The 21,830-nt window shown below is 44.9% G+C and overlaps 1 protein-coding gene across 3 annotated transcripts; it reads right to left on the bottom strand.

Annotated features, from left to right (window-relative positions):
• Positions 1–2,926: 2,926 nt before the first annotated feature.
• On the bottom strand, positions 2,927–10,234 carry GPKOW (G-patch domain and KOW motifs). 3 transcript variants are annotated; one of them, XM_061136074.1, is made up of 12 exons: positions 9,735–9,770; positions 9,456–9,545; positions 8,986–9,140; positions 8,762–8,886; positions 6,699–6,808; positions 5,672–5,885; positions 5,136–5,265; positions 4,421–4,568; positions 4,116–4,239; positions 3,958–4,027; positions 3,362–3,447; positions 2,927–3,270 (listed from the first exon to the last, which is right to left on the bottom strand). In XM_061136074.1, exons 3-12 carry the CDS (start codon positions 9,026–9,028, stop codon positions 3,136–3,138), a joined length of 1,185 nt encoding a protein of 394 aa, XP_060992057.1. In that variant the 5' UTR covers positions 9,029–9,140; positions 9,456–9,545; positions 9,735–9,770; the 3' UTR covers positions 2,927–3,135. The 3 variants fall into 3 exon arrangements, with proteins under 3 accessions (XP_060992057.1, XP_060992055.1, XP_060992056.1); XM_061136072.1 differs by lacking the exons at positions 9,456–9,545; positions 9,735–9,770 and adding an exon at positions 10,053–10,234; XM_061136073.1 differs by lacking the exons at positions 9,456–9,545; positions 9,735–9,770 and adding an exon at positions 10,053–10,234 and having other exon boundaries at positions 4,442–4,568.
• Positions 10,235–21,830: the final 11,596 nt, after the last annotated feature.

Here is a 21,830-nt window from a genome sequence, read left to right as displayed (position 1 = left end):
CAATGCAAACCTACTGTATAGCATAGGGAACTCTACTCAATGCTCTGTAGCAACCAAAATGGAAGGAAATCCAAAAAAAACGGGGGTGGGATATATGTACACATGCAACTGACTCACTTTGCTGTACAGCAGACTAAAATAACATTATAAGGCAACTATATGCCAATAAAAAAAAAAGTAACCTGGGTCTCCTGCATTGGCAGGTGGATTCTTTTACCACTAGCACCACTTCATATCTTTGCTCAAATGCCACCTTTGTAATAAAACCTTCCCTGATCATCCTATGAATACTGCCCACTCTGGATCCCCTTTACCCTGCTGTACTTTCTCCCTGTACCCCCTTCCATGGTTGTTCACACCTTTTAACATACTGGATAATTCTCATGCTTATTGCCTCTCAGCCCCACTGGAAGGTCAGCTCCACAAGGGCAAGGATCTGTCTTGTTTTGTTCATGATCTTCAGTAACTAGACTCAAGCCTGGCATAGAATAGGGACTTGATGTTTGTTGAATGAATGATGTATCCTTTATGTATCCCTAGCATGCAGAACAGTACCTGGCATACAGTAGGGGTTCAACAGATACCCACTGAATGAACTGGAGCAATAGCAATAGCAATAGCAATTGGAGCAATAGGAAGTAGCAATACCAACTTTCTTGGTAAGGAAGTAGTTTTTCAAGTTGTTACTTACTCTCTCTGCTGGATGCTACAAACACGGAAGTTAAGAGGCCCCACTGTGGGAGTGGAGGGGAGCACCCTGGGGCTGAGGAAGCCATGTCAGAAAAGAGGGGCCTACCTGTATATATCTGCCCCCAAGCTCAGCCCCAGACAGCAGCCCCAGTCACCCAAATAACTGACTTCTCTCAGAAAGGCAGAGAAGCTGCTTCCAGAGTCTGCCACAAAGGCTGGCTCAGTGTCTGGACAGCTTCCTAACAGGGAAGCACTCTGCAAGGAAAACTTCTGGAGATTTGGCAAAAGAGGCAGATATTTTTTCACCCACATCTCGCTCAGACCCTGTGATGGAAAAAAAGCCAGTCCGGACAAATGGTACAGGTCATGGTCCCCTGCTTGTGAGTGGTCTGTGGAGTATTCGTGGGCTCATGGAAGCTGTTGCTGCAGTAACTGCTGCCGAGGAGGCAACACTGGCAGCGCGTGTAGCAGCTGAGAACACCATGCAGACTCGGAAGGTGTTTGTGCACAGTGAACGAGGGGCAGGTTGGGAGGGCTTCCTCGTACTGTCTGTGCTTCCTAGAATGTAAGGAGGCCTGTCTTCATACTGAGGGATCAGGAGGGATCCTCTTGGGGAAGCACAAAAAGCCCCAATGATCTGCCCGGGGGGACCAGGCCCTCAGGCAGGGGCTAGGCCTTCTGAACACAGGGTTGTATTCAAGAACTTCAGGTCCCATTTCCAAAGGTGGGCTCAGGAGAAACATTAACTCCAGGAAATTGGATCTGATAAAAGATCTATTTTAAGGGTCAAGGTGCACAGAGGAGATAGAGGAATTGTCTGAAACTGTCAGATCATGTCTCATTACAGGGCAGACACGGCACCAGGGCCATTCCCTGGGGAGCTTTATGTCCTCCAGGGCATTACCAAGACAGATTTACTATGATTTGGAGAAAAGAGGAGGCCTTGACTGGGTGAAGCATTTAACAACATAGGAAACTGTTTTCTGGATGTGGGCTTCCCTAGTGGCTCAGACGGTAGAATTCCCTGGGTTGGGAGGAAGCCTTGGAGGAGGAAATGGCAACCCACTTCAGTATTCTTGCCTGGAGAATCCCCATGGACAGAGGAGCCTGGTGGGCTAGTCCATGGGGTGGCAGAGTCAGACACAACTGAGCGACTAGGCACAGAACTCCCAACCCTTTCCAAGATTAAAAACACAAGTCAGCCTGTAATTCCAGGGCAGTGTGTACAATCACAGTGATGACACAAGAACCGGAGGGACTGAGGGTGGGGTTGTTCTCTGGTATCTGCCTTAATAACCCTGTTCAGCTAATCTTGAAAACAGATGAGTTCTGGAATTAATTTGGGATGATTAAAAAAAAAATAAGCCAGTCTGTGCAAGTGTCCCTCATATTGGGGTGACTATACTAGGTTTTCTAATCCCTTAGTTTACTGGGCCTATGGCCAACTCATTGTCTTTCTATACCTGCTCATTTTGGCTCAGAACAATAATCTGCTTCTGCTTGATGTAGATAGCAGCTTACCTTTATTATTCTTCTTGAGGGGGAAGTATTCAAATTCTCCATAGTGGTGTCCTGTTCTGAAGCATCAGGAGTGTATACCAGAAGCCTAGATCTAATGCAAACACCACTAATTATATCAATGATTTAATGACTGAGGATGATTTACAAACAGTTGTGCCTAAACTCTGACTTCCCTTGTGGATTTTTTTTTCTTCCCTGTTGATTTTCTATCTTAGGACATTAAACAGGGAAAAGGATTCTCTGGAATCCTTTAGTAGGGAAAAAGATAACCTTTTGAGGATATAGTTACTTGGAGAAACCAGAGAAATTCTGCCCAAGATACACAAAACTTTTTTACCTTCAAAGTTTTGGGACTAAAACGGGGGCCCCGAGATTAACTGGCTCCTCCGGAAAGTAGTGCTAACATGTCCTATTGGTGGGGAGAAGCCTCCCTTCAGCCTGAATCCTGTCACAGGCTCAAGATACCCTGTGGGCATCTTCTGTGGACCAAAGGCAGAGCCTCCAAGATTCTTCCTTAGAAAGTTCTCCAGAGATGCAGCGTTCCTGAATCCCTAGTCTCTGCTCAGGGACAGGGTTCATAGCTTCGGGATTCTGACAGTGGGCTCAGGAGCAAATGGATCCTTCCATTTGGCTGGCAGCCCAAGCTTGGCGGTGGTGCTGAAAACAGGAATGGTTCCCATCTCCACTCACAGCTCAGAACACCATTTATGATCTCTTTGTTTCACGAACTATTTGAACTTTTTATTATATACTAACTTCTGGTAAACTGGGTTTGTTTCTAGCCTCCCTTCTGATCCATCCTGTCCCAGGGCTGCACTGTGAAGTGGAGGGCAAACCATGACCACCCTCCCACCTTCACAAAGGCGGGTTTTTCACATTGTACAGGACTGGAAACAGCCTGCGGGATGGGAGTAAGTCCAGAGGTCAGTCTTCCTCCACGTCCCAGAGACCCACAAATTGGCAGACGGCATCATAGTGAAGCTCCACCACCCTGTCTTCTCTCTGCAGCTGTACCAGAGCCCGGCTCCGTGTTCTGTCCCGGTCCAGCAGACGGCCCACCTACAGTAGGAGTGGGTCGAGTCAGCAAGGCCAAGCCAGACCAGAGACGTTCCCATGTGCCCCTGCCCCCGTTCCTAGATCTGCAACTCACCCTTCCAGCCCATTGCCCCAGCACCACCATCACTTGGTCGCCTGGGACCTTGGGGACCAGGGTCTCCAGCATGTCTTCCCTCAGGCCTGTGGACAAAGAGAGGGGAGTGAGACCTGCAGCAAGGGCCAGCCCAGCCAGGGTCCTGTCAGAAGGGCCTTTCCTGTATTCCCTGGAGCCACTCTAGAGGAGGAGACCCAAGGAGCCATGCCGGGCAATAGTTGTAATAAAGTTGTAATAAAGAGTTGTACATTTATGTACAACAATGATGAGTGGGGGGGTGATAACAGACACCATTTATTGAGGGCCCATTGTATGCCCTGCCCTGCATGGGGAGCTTACACACATCTCTGCAAGGCACCAGCCACAAGAGGGGGAAATAGGTTATCTCCATGATAATTTTTCAGAAGAGGCAAGTGGGGCTCAGATATTCACCATGATAGAAGTGTCTAATGATCTGTCAGAGGGTGTTGAGCCTTACAAAAAAACCAATTCTGCCCAAACTCCGAGCCTCTGCCTGGGTCAGGCTCTTGACCCAAGATAGTCTTCTCATCTGCCTCCGGGATGATGAAGACCCAGCAACCATCCCTCAGACTCACCTTCCAAGACCTGGCCTTCATCTGTCCGACACACACAGGTATCTGGGCTCAGGACATCTTCAATTGTCATCTGGGGAAAAGGTCGGCAGATATGAGAATGTTAGCTAAGGGGACCCATTCCCCAGGGGAAGAAGCAGACCCAGGTGTGGGGTTCCCACCTTGGTGTTGTAATACTGGCCGCCCTTGTGCAGCTTGTCCACAAACCGCACTCGCAGATCTCTGTGCAGCCAGTGCTGACTCTGGGGGGCTGCTTTCTCCTTCTTGGCTGCAGGCCCATCTTGTCTGTGGAGAGGGGTCGACAGCAGGCATAGCTCTTTATGGGGGGCATGTTCCAGTCACCCCACCTTGCCAATGTTTTGAAACCCACCCATAATGCCATTCCTATTTCCTTCTAGGTACCTGCCTTGCCCTGGAAGCCCTCTCTGCTGGAGCCTCCCCATTGTCCTGTCCCCTACCCCCACACCTGAGATGCTCAGTGTCCCACCGGTCTGAATGGTGTTTCCGCTTCCTCTCTGAATCCTCCCACCACATGTGGCTGTCCTGATCCTGGACGGTCTTCCGTGATGAGGTTGTTCTGTGCTGTTCCCCAGGGGAAGTTCTGCTCACTTGACCTGTTCAGCAGGGTGTGAAGGGAACCCAGACACAGCCTTGGTGTCTCACTCGCTTCCCTTCCAGGCCACACCTCAGTCTCAGGCCACCTCTCATCTGCCAGAGTATCCCGGCTCACCATCCAGCCTTTGCCTTGGCTATTAGAACGCTGCCTGCTTCCTCTCAGCTGTCTCGGCTTCCTTCAGAAGGCCTTGCTCGACTCATCTCCCATGTGCCAAACTGGTCCATCCTTGCCTAGAATGCCTTCCTCCCTGTCATGCCCTAGTCCTAGCTGTTTTCCATCCCTAGCAATAGAGTAGTCCACCACCCAAGAGACAAAAACTTTCCAAAGGTAGGAACTGGTTTCCATTCCTGTTGCTTCCTCCCTAGAAAGAGGCTAAAGACCCAGGGTTACTAGAGAAACTTCTCTTCAGTCAAACTGTATAAACCACTATGTTCACTCTCACCTCTTTAATTCTGACCAGAAGGCATGCTTGCCATGCAGACACTGTCCCATCCCTCTCCAGATCTAACTCCCACCCCCAGGAACACTGCTCCAACTCCCCCAGCTGAGTAACAGGCTCACTTACTGAGATTCACGTTCTTGTCAAACTCCTTCTGGGAGACAGGCCGCAGGCAATACTCACTAACAGTCACCATGCGGCTCCCCACAGCCAGACGGACCATGGCTCGAACATTGTCAGGATCAAGGCCTTCCACCTAAAGTGTGTGTGTGTGCGGGGAGGGGGGGGTGGAGTGGAGAGAAATGAGGCAGGGATTGAGCAGACTTGACCCATGTTCCTAGGACCAAGTTGTCCACCCTTATCTCTAATAGTCCTGACTCCTGTGTCTCTCCCAGCAGACTGTGAGGCTTGGATACATTTTAAATATCTAATCCTCAGGGACCTGTGGCATATGGCATTCTCTCCCTTTTAGTTGAAAACTGAGGCTCAGAAAGGCCTGGCAAGTAGTCCTTAATTATGGAATGAGATAGTGGGTCTAGCAGCCCTAAAAGACAAGGCCTTCCAGCCTTTATACTCCACACCCAATTCTGCCTCCCTCTGACCCTCACATCAATCTTCCCCTGCTACCTGTTTTTGGCTCCAGGCACATCAAGGTTCCTTACCTTCCCATAGAGGCCTCGGTGGGGGCCAGAAAGAACCACCACAGCTCCTCCAGGCACCAGTCCTTGAGGCTGGTCTTCCTTATCCTTCTCTTGCTCCTCATCTGGCCTTGGCAGGCGGTAGGAGCTGGTAGGGGCCAGGGCCTGGACCTCGGTCAGGTTGGCGCCCAGCCCTAATCCCTTGGGCCTCAGTGAATTGACACGGGGCTTCACTACTCTGCAGGGAGCACAGAATATGGACTTGTTGGGGGGGGGGGGTACATCAGTCTTCAATGTCTTGTTCCCCACCCCTATCCCCAACCACTATTTAACTCCCATCCTATCAACATGTTCAAGAATATCCTTCCCAATCTCATATTAGGACTATTTCTGACCTAGAGAAATGGCAATTTCATTTGGTTCAACCGAATAACATGCTGAGTATACCATCTATGACATGGTATCTAGAGTGGATTCTGAGACAGATCCCAACAGCCAAATATACCAATATTTCTACACGGGAAACTATTCACACCAAACAAGATAAATAGACTGTAAAATGCTCAATGTCAATTCAGGTCACATTTGGCTATCAAATATTTCATGAAAAAAAAAAGTCTGGTTTTCAGAATTCTTTAGAGTTTGGAACGGTAGAGAAGGGATTGCAGGTCTGTATGATCATGACAATATCAAGGGTTTAACCTACGCTTTATCTGTGACCAAGGGCTATTATAAGTGCTTCATGTGTATTATTTCACTTAACTTTTTAGAATAGTGAGGTCAGTACTGTTATTACCCCCATTTTTCAGATGAGGAAGCTGATGCCCAGGGAGGCAATGTTTCCATAAATAGGATCTCTTAATGGAGTTTCAAAGGGCAAACAGGAGGCTATAACAGCAGCAGAAGGGACTACCGAAATACTTAGGGTGGTATTGTGCCCTCTCTCTGCCTGGACGGCTCTGGGTGGGCAGTAACCATGGGGGTCTGTTCCCTGGCCATCAGCTGTCCCCTGGCCTATCTGCTGTCCCCTGTCCCTACCCGAGAAACTCACTGACTGAAGGTTCGGCCAATGCCCTCGCCAGGTTTCCAGCCCATGCCCCGCAGCATGGCCAGCCCATAGGCCTCAACAGGGACTGCCTCGTAATCAGCCTCCTCCGGCACCTATGGGTTTAGGCAGAGGAAGGTCAGGCTTGGCTTACCGTGGGCCTGCTGAAGTGTACTTGCTATCACCCACTGAGTGACACTTGAGGCTTCTTTTCCAGTCAGCTCAAGGGTGAGTTTTTCTTTTTTTTTTTTTTTAAGGGTGAGTTTTTCTTTTCTCTCATCATCCCTTACTTTACTCTTCCATGTTCAGTCCTTGGACAAATATTTATAAAGCATCTATTCTGTGCCAGCTACTGTTCCAGGTGCTGAGGATAAAGCAGTGAACAAAACAGACAAAAACTCCTGCCCTTGTGTGGCTTACATTCTAGTTGTGGAGATAGAATAAATGAAATGCCTAAAACATGATATGTCAGGTAGTGATAAGTCAGATGAAGGAAAATAAAGCAGGTTAAGGGGATGCAGAGGATGGAGAAGGGAGTGTCACCAAGTTGATATCTGAGTAGAGACCGAAGGAGATGACAGAGGGAACCCTGAAGATACAGGAAGAGTGCTCCAGAGAGGACAGTAAAAGCAAAGGCCCCAAGGCAAGACAAGATCTGTTGTGTGTGAAGAGCATCATGAAAGCCAAAGCGATTGAAACAGATGTGGAGGCAAAGAGGGGTGGTAAGAGATTAATCAGGAGAGCTAGCCAGAAGCTATGATAGGGTGGCAGCTGCAAAAGGACCAGTGAAAAAGTTACTGCAATAGTCCAAATGAGAAATGCTGGTGGCTCAGACCAGAGGAGTGGTAGTGGTAATGGAGAGAAGTGGTCAGATTCTGGATATATGTGGAAAAGGGAGATGACAGGATTTTGCTGACAGACAGTATATAGGGTATGAAATAAAGAAGGGATTCAAGGATGACTCTAAGGTTTTTAGGCTGAGTGAGAGGAAGGATGGATGGAACTGTGATGGACTGAGATATGGAAGGCTCTGAGAGGAGGGAAAAATCAGAGAAAGGAGGCCAAAATTGGAATAGGATGGAGAATGAAGTGAAGGTCTTTTTTATTTTTTTTTATTTTTTGAAGGTCTTTTTTAAGATGAAAGAAACCCAGAGGTTTGTCTGAAGACTGAGGAGAACAGTTCAGTTGAAAGAGTCTCTCTGCTTTGGGGCTGTAGGAGAACTAGAACCCAAATAAGCATTGCCAAAAAATCGTGAATGAAGAGGTGGAAAGTAGGGTCCACGAGTATGAAAGGCAGACTTGGTTACTTCTGTGGACACACCCCTCACCTCTCCTGTTATCACCTCCCATCATCATTCCCTTAATTCTTTATATTCACTCTAGACACATCAAGGTGTCACTGAGGGACATACACCATGCTGATTTCCTGTCACTATGCCATTGTTTGGGTGGTTACTGCCATTAGGAGCACTCACCCTCCTCTTCCCTCTCTCATTAAACCCTACCTATCCTCCTGGCCTCACTCCTACCACTCTGGTCTGGGTCTCCGTCACCTCTAGCATGGACTGCTGCTCTCCTTGCCTCCACCTTTGCTTACTAGTCTGTTCTGCTCACAGCAGCCAGAGAGAGCCTGTCAAGTCATAAGTCTTGTCCCTTCTCTGCTTAGAGCCCTCTCATGGCTCTCCTCCCACTCAGAGTAAAAGCCAAAGTCCTCACCGTGGCCCACTTATGACCTCATCTGCTACCCTTCCCTCTCACTCATTCCACTCCAGCTACCCTGATCTCCCTGGTGTTCCTCAAGTGCTCCAAGCAGAGTCTACCCTTAGGATCTTTACATTTCCTGTTCCCTTTGCTCCTCATCTCCTTCAGATAATCCCAGAGTCCAGTTACCTTTTCACACCTCAGTATCTGGATTCATTTGTCAATGCTTCCAAAAAGGATAGAAGGAGGAAGGGAGAGGCGGCAGACCTCTAGTATACATAGACTTTTCCTGCTGTGTGCAGGGAGACAAGCCTGGCAGACAGGGCATTGAGAGACTGGGGAAGCGGGGAGGTGAGGGGCCAGCTCACTGTCTCAGCCTGGGGTTCGCTGTCTGTCCCTTCTCCACTGGGGGTGCATCCTTTCTGGATCATGGGGATAGCGAGTGTGGGGTCGACACCCACATTCTCTCTCTCCTCCAGAGACTTCTTGGATTCTGAAGAAGAATGGGAGGGAGCAATGAGGTCCCACCCTCTCCTTCCATTTTCCTCCCCTTCTTCCTTCACTAGGGCAAGGCAAGGGAGGGATTACTCACCCTCAATGAGCTCCTTCACAGCCTGGGACAGCATCCCATCCATCAAGACCTCAGTATGTGTGGATGGCCCAGGGGCCTGGGTTGGTGGCTGCCTTCGATGGCCATTCTGGATCAAAGGGATGACAAGTTCCTTGGGGGCTTCTGAGGGCTTCACACTGATGTGGACACAGAGGAGTGAAATTAAGAGAGTAGCACAAACAGTGAGGCCTGAGCCACAACCCTTCACTCAGAAGAAACACAAGAGCCACATTCACCCCCAGCCCCATGGATCACGCCTTCCGTTCTCGTGTTATACCCTGGTGGTGCTTTCTTTGGAGTCTCTCCCCCACCACGAACTTTTTTTTTTTTTTTTGGCTGCACCTGGTGACTTGCGAGATAGTAGTTCCCCAACCAGGGGTCAAACCCGGGCCCCTTGCAGTGGAAACACAAAGTCCTAGCCACTGGACCACCAGAGAACCCTCTCTCCCCACCTCTTAAATGTCAGTGCCTTCGTGGAATCAGTCCTCAGTTCTGGACCCTCTGTTCATCTCAAGACCCACTTCTGTGGCTTCCACAAGGACCTAGAAATCACAATCTTCAGCCCAGACTCTCTCCCCTCAGTTCCAGGCTCCACACCAGCCTCCTGGATGGTTGATTCTCTTCTGGAAGCCCCTCCCTCAAACTGTCCATTCCGAATTAAGCTGATGATGGCCTCCCCCCGAACCTGAATCTGGCGATCAATTCCAGTCCCCATATCGAAGAAGCCTCACCGCTTCGCCTGGGCCACTAGGAGTCCTGTCATTCACCATTCCTTTTCTTCTTTCAGAACACAAACACACGCTCCGCAGGGTCCCTCGACTCCTAAAGACACTCTCTCTCAGGAATACATCTTCTCCTCTCAATCCCTTAGGCCAACAGATCCAATTTCCCCACCTCTCTTACTGACTCCCGACTTTTCTCCTCCACAGATTTTCTCTGGCTGTCCTTCAGACTTCCCAGGCCACTGTCACCAAGACGTCAACTGATTCCACCCTCCCGCAGGCACCCACCGCACCGGTTTCCAAGGGATGAAAGACCCAGCACTTCACCTCTGCAGCTCCCGGCCTTCCACGGTCTTCAAGAAATCCTTCTCCTCCGGAGTCGCGTCTCCCGCAAGCCATCTGCGGGCGGACGTGCGATTGAAGCTGAATGAAATTGGGGCAGTGGAGGATCCCACCGGCCGCAAAACACCATCTTCAGCGTCCGCCATCTTGCCCCTCTTCCCAGGCCGTCGCGCTGCTCGCTGGGAAGCTTAGTTTACGCTCACTTTGCCGGGGCCTTGAGCACGACCGGTAGAACTACCCTTCCCATGAAGCATTGCGGCACCGGCCGGCGAAGGCGGATAGGGGCCGTAGGAAGTAACTGCCGCTCTATTTACTTTACAGGAGCGCGTGACACCAAGCATGGAGGGAAATGTAGTTCTTAGGGAAGCTGTATGCGTGCTAAGTCGGTTCGGTTCAGTCGTGTCAGACTCTGCGACCTTATGGACCATAGCCCATAGGTCAGACTCCTCTGACCATGGGATTCACCAGACAAGAATACTGGCATGGGTTGCCATGCCCTCCTCCAAGGGATCTTCCTGACCAAGAGATGGAACCCACGTCCCTTACGTCTCCTCCGTTGGCAGGTGGGTTCTTGGGGAAGGTAGGCGTGATAGAAGATGGGTTCGTTCTTGCCAAGTATTCATTCCTATCTGTGGGCATTATTAATCGCCTGCTTTGCCCTACTGGTGTGGGAAATTAGGTAAAATAAATGATTAAGAAAAAAATCTGTGAGTGCCAGTTGTGTACAATAATAAATAATAGACATGTAAGTGGTGCCTACAAGATGATAGATTTAATAGTGGACAAACTCTAGATTCAAATACAGATGACCTTTGGATTACATGGGTTTGAACTGTGAGAGTGCATTTATACGTGGATATCTTTCACTAAATAACCTACTGCATTACTACATGATGTGAGGTTGGTTGGATTCAAGGTTGGTTGAATCCGAGGATGCAGAATCTGGAGGGCTGACTGTAATGTTATAGGAGGATTTTAGACTGTCCTGCATTGTTGCCCCTAATCCCTACATCGTTCAAATGTCAGCTGTATTAATAAAATAGTCTGGCTTCCTCTCTTGAGACTCCAAGTCTAGTGGGAAACAATGACACTCAAAACGGATAAAAAAATGTTTCTACCAACTTTAAATGTTGTGAGAGCCACCTCCTAAGGCCTCAGAAGATTAATGAGACACTCCTCCGAGTAGGACCTTAAGAGTTTGTAAAGTAGAAGACCGATACTTAAATAGTCATAAGAAAGAAAACACAAATCTAAAAATTCATCCCAAAGAAACCATCCAAGATGTTAAGAAGTATTTTATATCAGAGTATTGTTTATTGTAGCAAAAGCTTGAAGACCACTAAAATGAACAACAAAAGGAGATGGGCTAAATGAATTAGAGCATATGGTTTGGATGGAACCAATACAGAGCTTTTAAATGTGAAGCTATAATTAAATAAATGAGGACATAGTCACAGTGTTTGGAAACCAAATAATAATTTAGTGGGTTATAGGAAGCTCTTGAAAACAGGTAATCCAATATTCAATCAATTTTGTGGCTATGCTTTCAGGCTTATAAGCCCTACGCATGCTGGGATGGGCCCTGAAATCTCAAGAGAGAAGCCATTGTGGTTTTCAAAATAGACAACAACAACAAAATCTTAAAATTTTTATTTTGAAATACATTAAGCTGAAAAGAAATGTTGGAAAAATAGTAGAGTCCCTATATGGGCTTCCCTTGTGGCTCAACTGGTAAAGAATATGCCTGCAATGTAGGAGACCTGGGTTTGATCCCTGGGTAGGGAAGATCCCCTGGAGAAGGGAAAGACTACCCACTCCAGTATTCTGGCCTGGAAAATACCATGGACTGTATAGTCCATGGGATTGCAAAGAGTTGGACACAACTGAGCAACTTTCACTTCCCTGTATATCCAGATCCCCCTAAACATTTTATATAATGTTAGTGTAATTGCCAATAATGAGGAAATTAACCTTTATGCTATGATTAACTGAACAATAGATCATTTTCTGTTTCAGGATTCAATCTAGGTTCATACTTTCCATATAATTGTAATGCCTCTTTCTTGGGCCACACTGCATAGCATGTGGCATCTTGCACCCCCTGCAGTGGAATCATGGAATGTTAACCGCTGAACCACCAAAGAAGTCCCTGTAATGCCTTCTTAAGTCTTCTCCTTTGAAAATTTCTGTCTGTGAAAATTTAAGTCTGTGAAAATTTCTGTCTCTCATGACCTTAACATTTTTGGAAAGTACAGTTTAGTTATTTTGTAGAATGTCCCTCAGGTTGGACTTGTCTGATGAGTTCTTATAATTAGGATGAGGTTATGAGTTCCTCACAAGAATGCCACAGAGTTGAAGTGCCTTTGTCATCACATCATATTAGAGAGTTCACAACATTATATCTTTTATCATTTAAAAATATTTATTTATTTGAATGCCTCGGGTCTTAGTTGCATTATTCACGGTCTTTTTTTAAGTTGTGGTATATGGGATCCAGTTCCCTGATCAGGGATGGAACCCAGGCCCTCTGCATTGGGAGCAAGGAGTCTTAGCCATTGGACCACCAGGGAAGTCCCAACAACATTCTATCTTATTACTAATGATGTGAACATTGCCTGGGAGGCTAGCTGTCCATGGCTGAAGCGATACCCATTTCCTGAAGCAGCCACTTGAGATAATACAGGCTTACACAGGCTAGGGCCAGAGGTCCCTGAGAATCTTACCTTCTCAGCTGGTTCACACCTGATCTGTGACTTACTCCTGACATGTACCAAGCTACCCTAGTCTGATGCAAAACTTCATGGTGAAAATATAGTGGGAGAAAAGACACTTTTTTTCTGTTTTTCCTTTATTCTGAAAACAAAATCAGGAATTTTTTTCTATTTCCAAGCATTAAGAAAAGTATTTGCTTACCATGCAGTGTAAGAAGACTATAGGAAAGTTTTGCACATTCAACCATTTATTCTTTTGTTCATTGAATAAACATGAATTGAGCACCTACCCTGATATATACTCTTCCTTCCAGGTACTCATATGGGATAATGGGACAATCCATGGTTCCAAGTGTAGTTATGACTGCAGACATACAGGACTGTGGGAAGGGGTGGCTGAGAAGACAGAGGAGGTTAGTTTACATGATACCACTTCTAAGATGGGATGAAGATTCAGAAAGCATTTTGAAAGATGGCAGGAAGTGAAGCTGGAGTGATGGGTTGGAGTTTGGCCACCTCACTACAACTGACTCAAATCCTCAAATTAAGGACTTTCTGCTGTATGTAATAAGGGCGCCATGAGAAGGTTATGTGACATGACAAAATTTGTATTTTAGAAAAATAATGTATATCAAAGGTATAGAGACAATGTGCTCAATAGACAAAGCACTCCTGTAGTTCAATAACTATAAAAGGAAAGCAATTCCCAACTGAAAAATGGGAGCAGACAGAATTAGATGGTTCACGAAATGAGAAATACAAATAGTCATGAAGCATGTGTAAAGATTCTCAACCTCACTAATACTCAAAGCAGAGACTTCCCTGGTGGTCCAGTGGCTAAGACTCTGGGCTCCCAATACAAGGGACCCAGGTTCAATCCCTGGTCTTGTAGCTGAAGATCCCACGTGCTGCAACTAAGATCCGGCACAGCCAAATAAATAAATAAACACTTAAAGCAATGCAAATAAATAATAAAGTGTTGTTCTTAACTCATTGGTAAAATTAAAAAGACAAACACTTCTACTGTGGGTTCTCTATGCCAATTGCCCATCTAAGCACTCACTTAGCCCTCCAAGGATTCTATGAGGTAGGGACTATTTTAAGTAAGTAAGTATTTAAGTAAGTGTTTAAGTAAGTAAGTAAGAGAACTGCAGCCCAGAGAGGCTGAGTTGGCCAAGATCACAAAATAGTAAGTACTATGAATGAATCCTAGAGCTACTAAAGATAGAAGAAAACGCGCACATTCATACACTGCTAATAGGGGCACAAATTGATTCAACATTTATCCAGGGCAGTATAATAATATATATGCCTTCCCTGACTCAGTGACTCCATTTCTAAGAATAGATCTGAAGGAAAGAATGGAAAATTGGAGCAGGATATTCTGTATGCTAATGAGTGAATCTACATTATACCCTGACTAAAAAGGTTTAAAAATTCTTCGTGGTTTGACAAGGAACAATAGCTACAGTATTGTGTTAAATGGAAAAAGCAATTTGAGGAGTATGTAGGAATTTCTGGGAAATTAATAATGTTGTCTTATTTAACCTAGTGAGAGTTACACAGGTATTGATTTTACAGTTTGTCAAACTGTTCATGTATGTTGTATGTATGTTCTCTATTAGGTATATTTCACTATTTTTAAAAATAGAGAATTCCAGAATAGTAGTACTAGGAGCTTGGTGGGCTTTATCCTCAACAAAGCAACAAACACTAGTGAAATTTTTTTTTACTTCTTTTTATTCTTTTATTTTTTTATTAGAAGATAAATGCTTTACAATGTTGTGGTGGTCTCTGCCATACATCAGTGCAAATCAGTCATAATTATATATATCTCCCCTCCCTTTTGAGCCTCAGTTACACCCCCACATTCCACCCCTCTAGGTGGTCACACAGCATCAGGCTGGGCTCCCTGTTACATAGCAGCTTCCCACAAGCTGTCTAATTTACACATGATAGTGTATATAAATCAATGCTACTTTCTCAATTAGCACCACCCTCTCTTCCCTTGCTGTGTCTACAAGTCCGTTCTCTTTGTGTCTCCATGACTTCTTGGTAAATAGGTTCATCAGTACTATTTTTTCTAGATTCCATATAAATGCATTAGTATATGATGCTTGTTTTTGTCTTTCTGACTTACTTCACTCTGTATGACAGACTCTAGGTTTATCCACCTCACTACAAGTGACTCAAATTTGTTTCTTTTTATAGCTGAGTAGTATTCCATTGTATGTATGTACTATATCTTTATCCATTCATCTGTCAATGGACATCTAGGTTGCTTCCATGTTCTGGCTGTTGTAAATATGTAAATAGTGGTGCTATGAACATTGGGGTACATGTATCTTTTTGAATTATGGTTTTCTCAGGGTATATGCCCAGTAGTGGGATTGGGCTTCCCTGGTAGCTCAACTGGTAAAGAATCCGCCTGCAATGCAGGAGACCCCAGTTTTGATTCCTGGGTCAGGAAGATCCCCTGGAGAAGGGCATGGCAACCCACTCCAGTATTCTTGCCTGGAGAATCCTCATGGACAGAGGAGCCTGGTGGGCTACAGTCCATAGGGTCGCAAAGAGTCAGACACAACTGAGTGTCTAAGCACACAGATGGTACTTTTATTCCTAGTTCGTTAAGGAATCTCCATACTGTTCTCCATAGTGGCTATATCAATTTACATTCCCACAAACCATGCAGTGGGTTTTCCTTTTCTCCACATCCTGTCCAAGATTTTTTGTTTGTAGTTTTCTTTTTTTTATGATGGCCATTCTGATTGGTGTGAGGTAATACCTCATTGTAGTTTTGATTTGCATTTCTCTAATAATGAGCTATGTTGAGTTTAACCAACCCTGTAAAGTCTTTGGGAATTGCATAAGGGCATATAGGAAACGGAGAAACATTTGTTCAAGAAAATCCAATAAATCACTATGAAAACACCACTATAATTATGGCACTATAATTATGACTTGCTCCCTCCATGCATGCCATCTCAGTGTGATAGAAGCTCTACTCCAAGAGTGTGACCAAGTACATGGGGCTCTCCCCCTGCCAGCTCCTGGTCTAGGACAGTGATTTCTCCTCAGGAGGGGCGGGTAACCAATATGTCTCATCTGCTCAGCCCCATATTACAGAAACTCTATTCTGGGAAGGCATGACTAAGAGGTCTGGGGCTCTCTTCCACCACCCAGACCCTGTTCATAAGGATGAAACTGTACCCCAGTATGGCAGACCAAGAATATCAGGCCCCAATTGCCCACTTCATAGCTTACTGTTAGAGTGGACGTTCCACACTGGGAAAGACAAGCAGATAATACCAAAGGATATAACCTCCCCAGCTCCCTGCTCATAGAAAAGGAGTGTTGGTCACTCCAAGAGAGGTGGGCTTCTGATAGACCTACAACTCTTGAGGGAGAATATAAAGAACAGAGAGTTTAACAGCTCTCCCTTAGAGGACTGACTTTATTTGAAACAGGAAGTCAAGAAGTTGAACAAGGGCTTTAGAAACCATTAAGATAGCAACAGGAAAAACAGGGAGAAACAGCTGACAAGAGTCCTTCTAGGGGCAGAGCAAGCTACAAAGACTGCTCTCAAGAAAAAAAAGCTGTTCTCAAAGGCTACACCATGCTTACACCTTAAACACTGTAAACCAACTATACTTAACTTTAAAAAAAGATTAAAAAAGACTACCCCATATTTTAGTTGAATAAGGGGCCTGAATTTAATGGAATAAGATTTTAATTGGTTAATTAGAACAAGTTATGCCCCAGAGTATTGTAAAACTTTAGTGGCAGTTAAGTTAGGTATAGTATTGATAGCTTACGGTGAATGATGTCAGATTCGTGATCTCTGAAGAAAAAGATTTAGATTTGGGACCAGAGACCAGGCTTGACCACTCAGGGCTCTTGTGTGGCAGAAGTTTTGTTACAATGAAAAGGGACAGAGGAAGCTTCTGACATAGACATCAGAAAGGGGTGGAGAGTGTCCCACTTGCTAGTCTTAGCTAGGGAGCTGTATACTTTTTAAATTGATTATTACAATAAATCAAAAGAATATCTCGAGGTTATAAAAATCTTCCTAGACCCACTCCCACAATTTAAATTTTAAGATGACAGGATTAGAACTAACAATAGAAAGATCATACCAGACCCACTATCATAATATACATTTTAAGATAACAGGGTTTGTCAGAAGGTTTTTAAGAAGGAGAAACTATCCTCAAGCAGGATACATTGTTATCTAATCCTTGAAAGTGAAAAGTGAAAGTGAAGTCACTCAGTCTTGTCAGACTCTTTGTGACCCCTGGTTGTACAGTCCATGGAATTTTTCATGGACTGAATTCTCCATGGATTGTACAGTCCATGGAATACTGGAGTGGGTAGCCTTTCCCTTCTCCAAGGGATCTTCCCAACCCAGGGATTGAACCCAGGTCTCCCGCATTGCAGGCAATTTTTTACCAGCTGAGCCACAAGGGAAGCCCAAGTCACTCAGTCATGTCCGACTCTTTGCGACCCCATGGATTATACAGACCATGGAATTCTCCAGGCCAGAATACTGGAGTGGGTAGCCCTTCCCTTCTCCAGGGGTCTTCTCAACCCAGGGATGGAACCCAGGTCTCCTGCATTGCAGGCAGATTCTTTACCGCATGTTGTTGTGGTAAAGAATGAACCACAAGGGAAGCCAATATAATCCTTAGTACCTTAGTACGGAGTTTAAGCTGAGTTGTTTTGTTGTGTAATCATCAGCTCTGGGCTTAAAAAAAAAAAAAAAAAAACATTTTATGTGACTAAGACTCAGGAATGTAGCCTGGCAGTCTACAACCCATGGGGTCACAGAGTTGGACATAACTGAGCAACTAACACTTAGACCTAAAATTCCAGGTTCTTATGCAATATTGTTCTTTATAGTATCAACTTTTACCTTCACCACCAGACACATCCACAGCTGAGCATCATTCCCACTTTGGTCCAGCCACTTCATTCTTACTAGAGCTATTAGTAATTGCTCTTCACTCTTCCCCGGTAGCATATCGGACACTTTCTGACCTAGGGGGATTATCTTCCGGTGTCATATCTTTTTCCCTTTTCATACTGTCCATGGGGTTCTCCAGGCAAGAACACTGGGGTGGGTTGCCATTCCCTTCTCGAGTGGACCAGGTTTTGTCAGAATTCCTCCCTATGACCCATCTGTCTTGGGTGGCCCTCCATGGGTCCTGGCTTCACTGAGTTACACAAGCCCCTTCACCATGACAAAGCTGTGATCCATGAAAGGGACTATGTTCATGCCCAAAGCTGAACCCTTTGAAGAAGTTTATAAGGTGGAAACAGATTCAACTAAATTAGTCCAGTCAAGTCACTAAACAGTAAACAAGGAAATTATAACCAAAATGGACAGCTCTATATATAGAGTTGCTATGATATATTATTCAAAATGTTTAGTTTTCAACAGAAAATTATGAAACATGCAAAGAAACAAGAAAAGTGGCAGGAACAGCAGGAAACAGAAACTATTAGAGGACTCAAATGTTAGACCTAGCAGATAAACTTCAAAGTGAAACAGGAGGGAAGAGGGCAGGGCACGACCTTCAAAAGAATTACATACCAGTTGAGGATATGACATAAAATGACTAGAACCAACTAGGTCCAAGATGGCAGAAGATTTGACTTCCAGTAGACTTTGAGCCTCATTATATGCTCATTTTAATATATTAGCATGCTAAACAGCACACCTACAGGCACCATGACAGTTCTGAGATCAACCATAAAAAAACAAAAAGTGGGTGGTGGCCCAAATCCTGGAAATCCTTGCCCCTTCTCCAAAATAGTTGGAATAATCCTCCCAGTCATTTGTCTACGAAATACTGAGCCCATGAAAACTAACCACACCTTATTTCAGGGCCTCTCACCTTCTGAGATGGTCCACACTCTGTCTGTGGAGTGTGTTTCTCCCAAGGCCACTCTTGCCTTTTGAGATGGACTCCATTCTGTCTATGGAATGTATATCTCTCTAAATACACTCACTTTTTACCTATCACTTTGTCTCTCACTGAATTCTTTCTGTGATGAGATATAAAGAACCTGAACTTCATTAAGTGCTGAGACCAGGTGTGTGATTTCAATGAGAAGGTAATGGGTTTAAGGTCCAGTCTGGGTCTCAGCTGGGTTTGAGTCCCAATCTGAGGTGTTCAGTTTCAAAATCAGCTATTAAATTTGCTCAAAGAAGTAAGAAATCATGTCTAAAGATGTAAGGGAAAGTATGAAAACAGTATCTCATCAAATAGAGGATATCAATAAAGAAATTAAGTTACAAGGCTTCCAAGCTAGCTCAGTGGTAAAGATTCCACCTACCAATGCAGGGGACACAGGTTTGATCCGTGGTCTGGGAAGATTCCAGATGCCATGGGACAACTAAGCCCATGAGCCACAACTACTGAGCCCTCATGCTACAACTACTGAAGCCTGTGCACCCTAGAGCCTATGCTCCACAACAAGAGAAGCCACAGCAATGAGAAGCCCATCTATGGAGTGTGTATCTCCCTAAATAAACCTACTTTCCCACTTAGTTCCTGGGGCAGTGCCCCTTGCCTGCACATTTGTCTCCCTCATAAGTGTCCTATATTAATACGCCTACTTCTTGCCTATTGCTTTGTCTCTTTCTGAATTCCTTCTGTGCTGAGACATAAAGAACCTGAGCTTCAGTAAGTTCTGATGCCAGGTGAGTGATTTTGTTAGGGAAGCACTAACTGAAACTGCCTGCCCTGGCCAGGCACACAGTAACAACTTGCATAAACTATCTTAGCAACAGGAGGTCCTGGTAAAGAACACAGAACTAAAAAAAAAAAAAAAAAAAAAGAACACAGAACTAACAAGCTACCAACAACCGAAATAATTCAGGAAAGGTATAAAGGAGAGAGGGGATGCCAGTCTGTATATCCTCCCAACCTCCCAGAAACCTTCTTGCTGGAATCCATCTTGGCTGAGCAATGTGCATGCCATGGAGGAGGGACCCTGAGTCAGAGTCATGGGCTAGAGATAACCCGGAAACTAACCCCATTACCATAAAACCCGAAACTGTGAACCACGTAGCAGAATAGTTTTCCTGGGTTCCCTCACCCTCCTGCTCTCCACCCAGATGCCCTTTCCCAATACAGTCTCTTGCTTTGTCAGCACAGGGGTCTCCTCAGACAATTCCTTTCTGAGTGAACTGTCTAACGGAGTGTTAGGCAAGAGCCCACTCTGAGGCCCTGGAACGGGTCCCCCTTCCTGCAAAAATTTTAATTAAAAGACAGTGGGTTCGAGCATCAACAAGACAACTCCTTAAAAGACAATATTCCTTCTTGATCTTGTAACATGACCTACCATGATGATGCTTAGATCTGGATTATGTAAATCATCATACATCACTTGATGTATAGCCCTCTGTCTCAAAAAACATGTAACTGTATCTTGACTTCTAAAGGCCAGAAGAGTTCTCAGAGCTTTCTGAGATGCTCGTCCCAGGTTATAATCCTCAAATTTGACTTGAATAAAATTTTTCATTTCTTTTTTGGATCAACCAATTAGTTTTTCATCTACAGGACAATAACCAAAATGAAAAAAATAAGCAGAGGGACTAAAAGTAGCTCTTTTGGGCTAGCAGAAGAAAGGAGCAGTGAACTAGAAGAGAGTTCAGTGCAAATTATGCAGTTTGAAGAACAGATTGTAAATGGAATGAAGAAAAAAATGAATAGAGCATCAGACAAATATGGGACACAACTAGGTACACCAGCATATGTGTAACGGGGAAGCAGAAGTGGAGATAGAAGAGCAAAAAAAATTCAAAGAAGTAATAGCTAAAATCTACATGTCCAAGAAGCTTAACTGACTCCAAGCAGGATAAATGCAAAGAGATAGATACCTAGGCACATCATATTCAAAAATGTTAAAATCCAAAGAGAAAACCTTGAAAGAACAAAGAGAAAAATGACTCATCTACAAGGTAACCCAAATAATATTACAAGCAGTCTTCTTTTTTTGGTTCCACTGGGTCTTCATTGCTGCTCACTGACTTTCTCTAGTTGTGGTGAGTCGGGGCTAGTCTTCCTTGCGGTGCACATACTTCTTACTGGGATAGCTTCTTTCATTGCGGTGCACAGGCTCTAGACACAGGGGCTTCAGTAGTTTCAGCACTCGGGCTCAGTAGTTGTGGCTCAAGGGCTTTAGTTGCTCCTTGGCATGTGGAATCTTCCCAGACCAGGGATAAAACCCCTGTCCTCTGCAATGGCAGGAGGATTCTTATCCACTAGGCCACAAGGAAAGTCCCAAGCAGGCTTCTTATCATAAACAGTGGGTCCAGAAAACAGCTAAAATCTTACTCAATCATGAAAGTCTATATACTTTGTACCCATGATCTGGAATAAAATAATGTCTGCTCTTGCTACTTCTGTTCAATATTGTACCTGAAGTTCTAGTTGGGAAAAGTAGGCAAGAAAAAGAAATAAAAGGCATCCATATTGGAAAGTGTTGATAAAAGAAAGGACAAGTAAGTGGTTCAGTGGCAAAGAATTCACTTGCAATGCAGGAGACTGTCTGCAATGCAGGAGATGCATGTTCAATCCCTGGGTCAGGAAGATTCCCTGGAGAAGGAAATGGCAACCCACTCCAGCATTCTTGCCTGGGAAATTCCATGGACAGAGGAGACTGGGCTATAGTCCATGGGGTCCCAAAGTCAGACACGACTTAGTGACTAAACCACAATTTAAACAGTGTATTATTTCTGGGAAGGTCACCTTCCCTTCCGGGGAAGGCAAGGGAGGATGTCTTAGGCAGATTACCTCACTAGTGCTGACCAGGAAAAAAAAAATCTCACAGACTAGTTGGCTTAAAATTCAATTCCTAGGATAGCCTGCAAGTACAATTAGGTTAGATATTAAATATCAGTGGAGCTTAGCACAAGTCACTCCATTTTGCATTGATTGTTTCCTCTTTAACAAAGAAATAAAACCATCTCTATTTGCAAATGTCATTACATAGAAAATCCTAAGGAACCAACTGAAAAACAATTAGAACTAATAACAAGTTT

This window comes from Dama dama, chromosome X (assembly GCF_033118175.1).
Source record: "Dama dama isolate Ldn47 chromosome X, ASM3311817v1, whole genome shotgun sequence".
NCBI lineage: Eukaryota > Metazoa > Chordata > Mammalia > Artiodactyla > Cervidae > Dama > Dama dama.
This window is presented reverse-complemented; position numbering and strand designations above follow the sequence as displayed.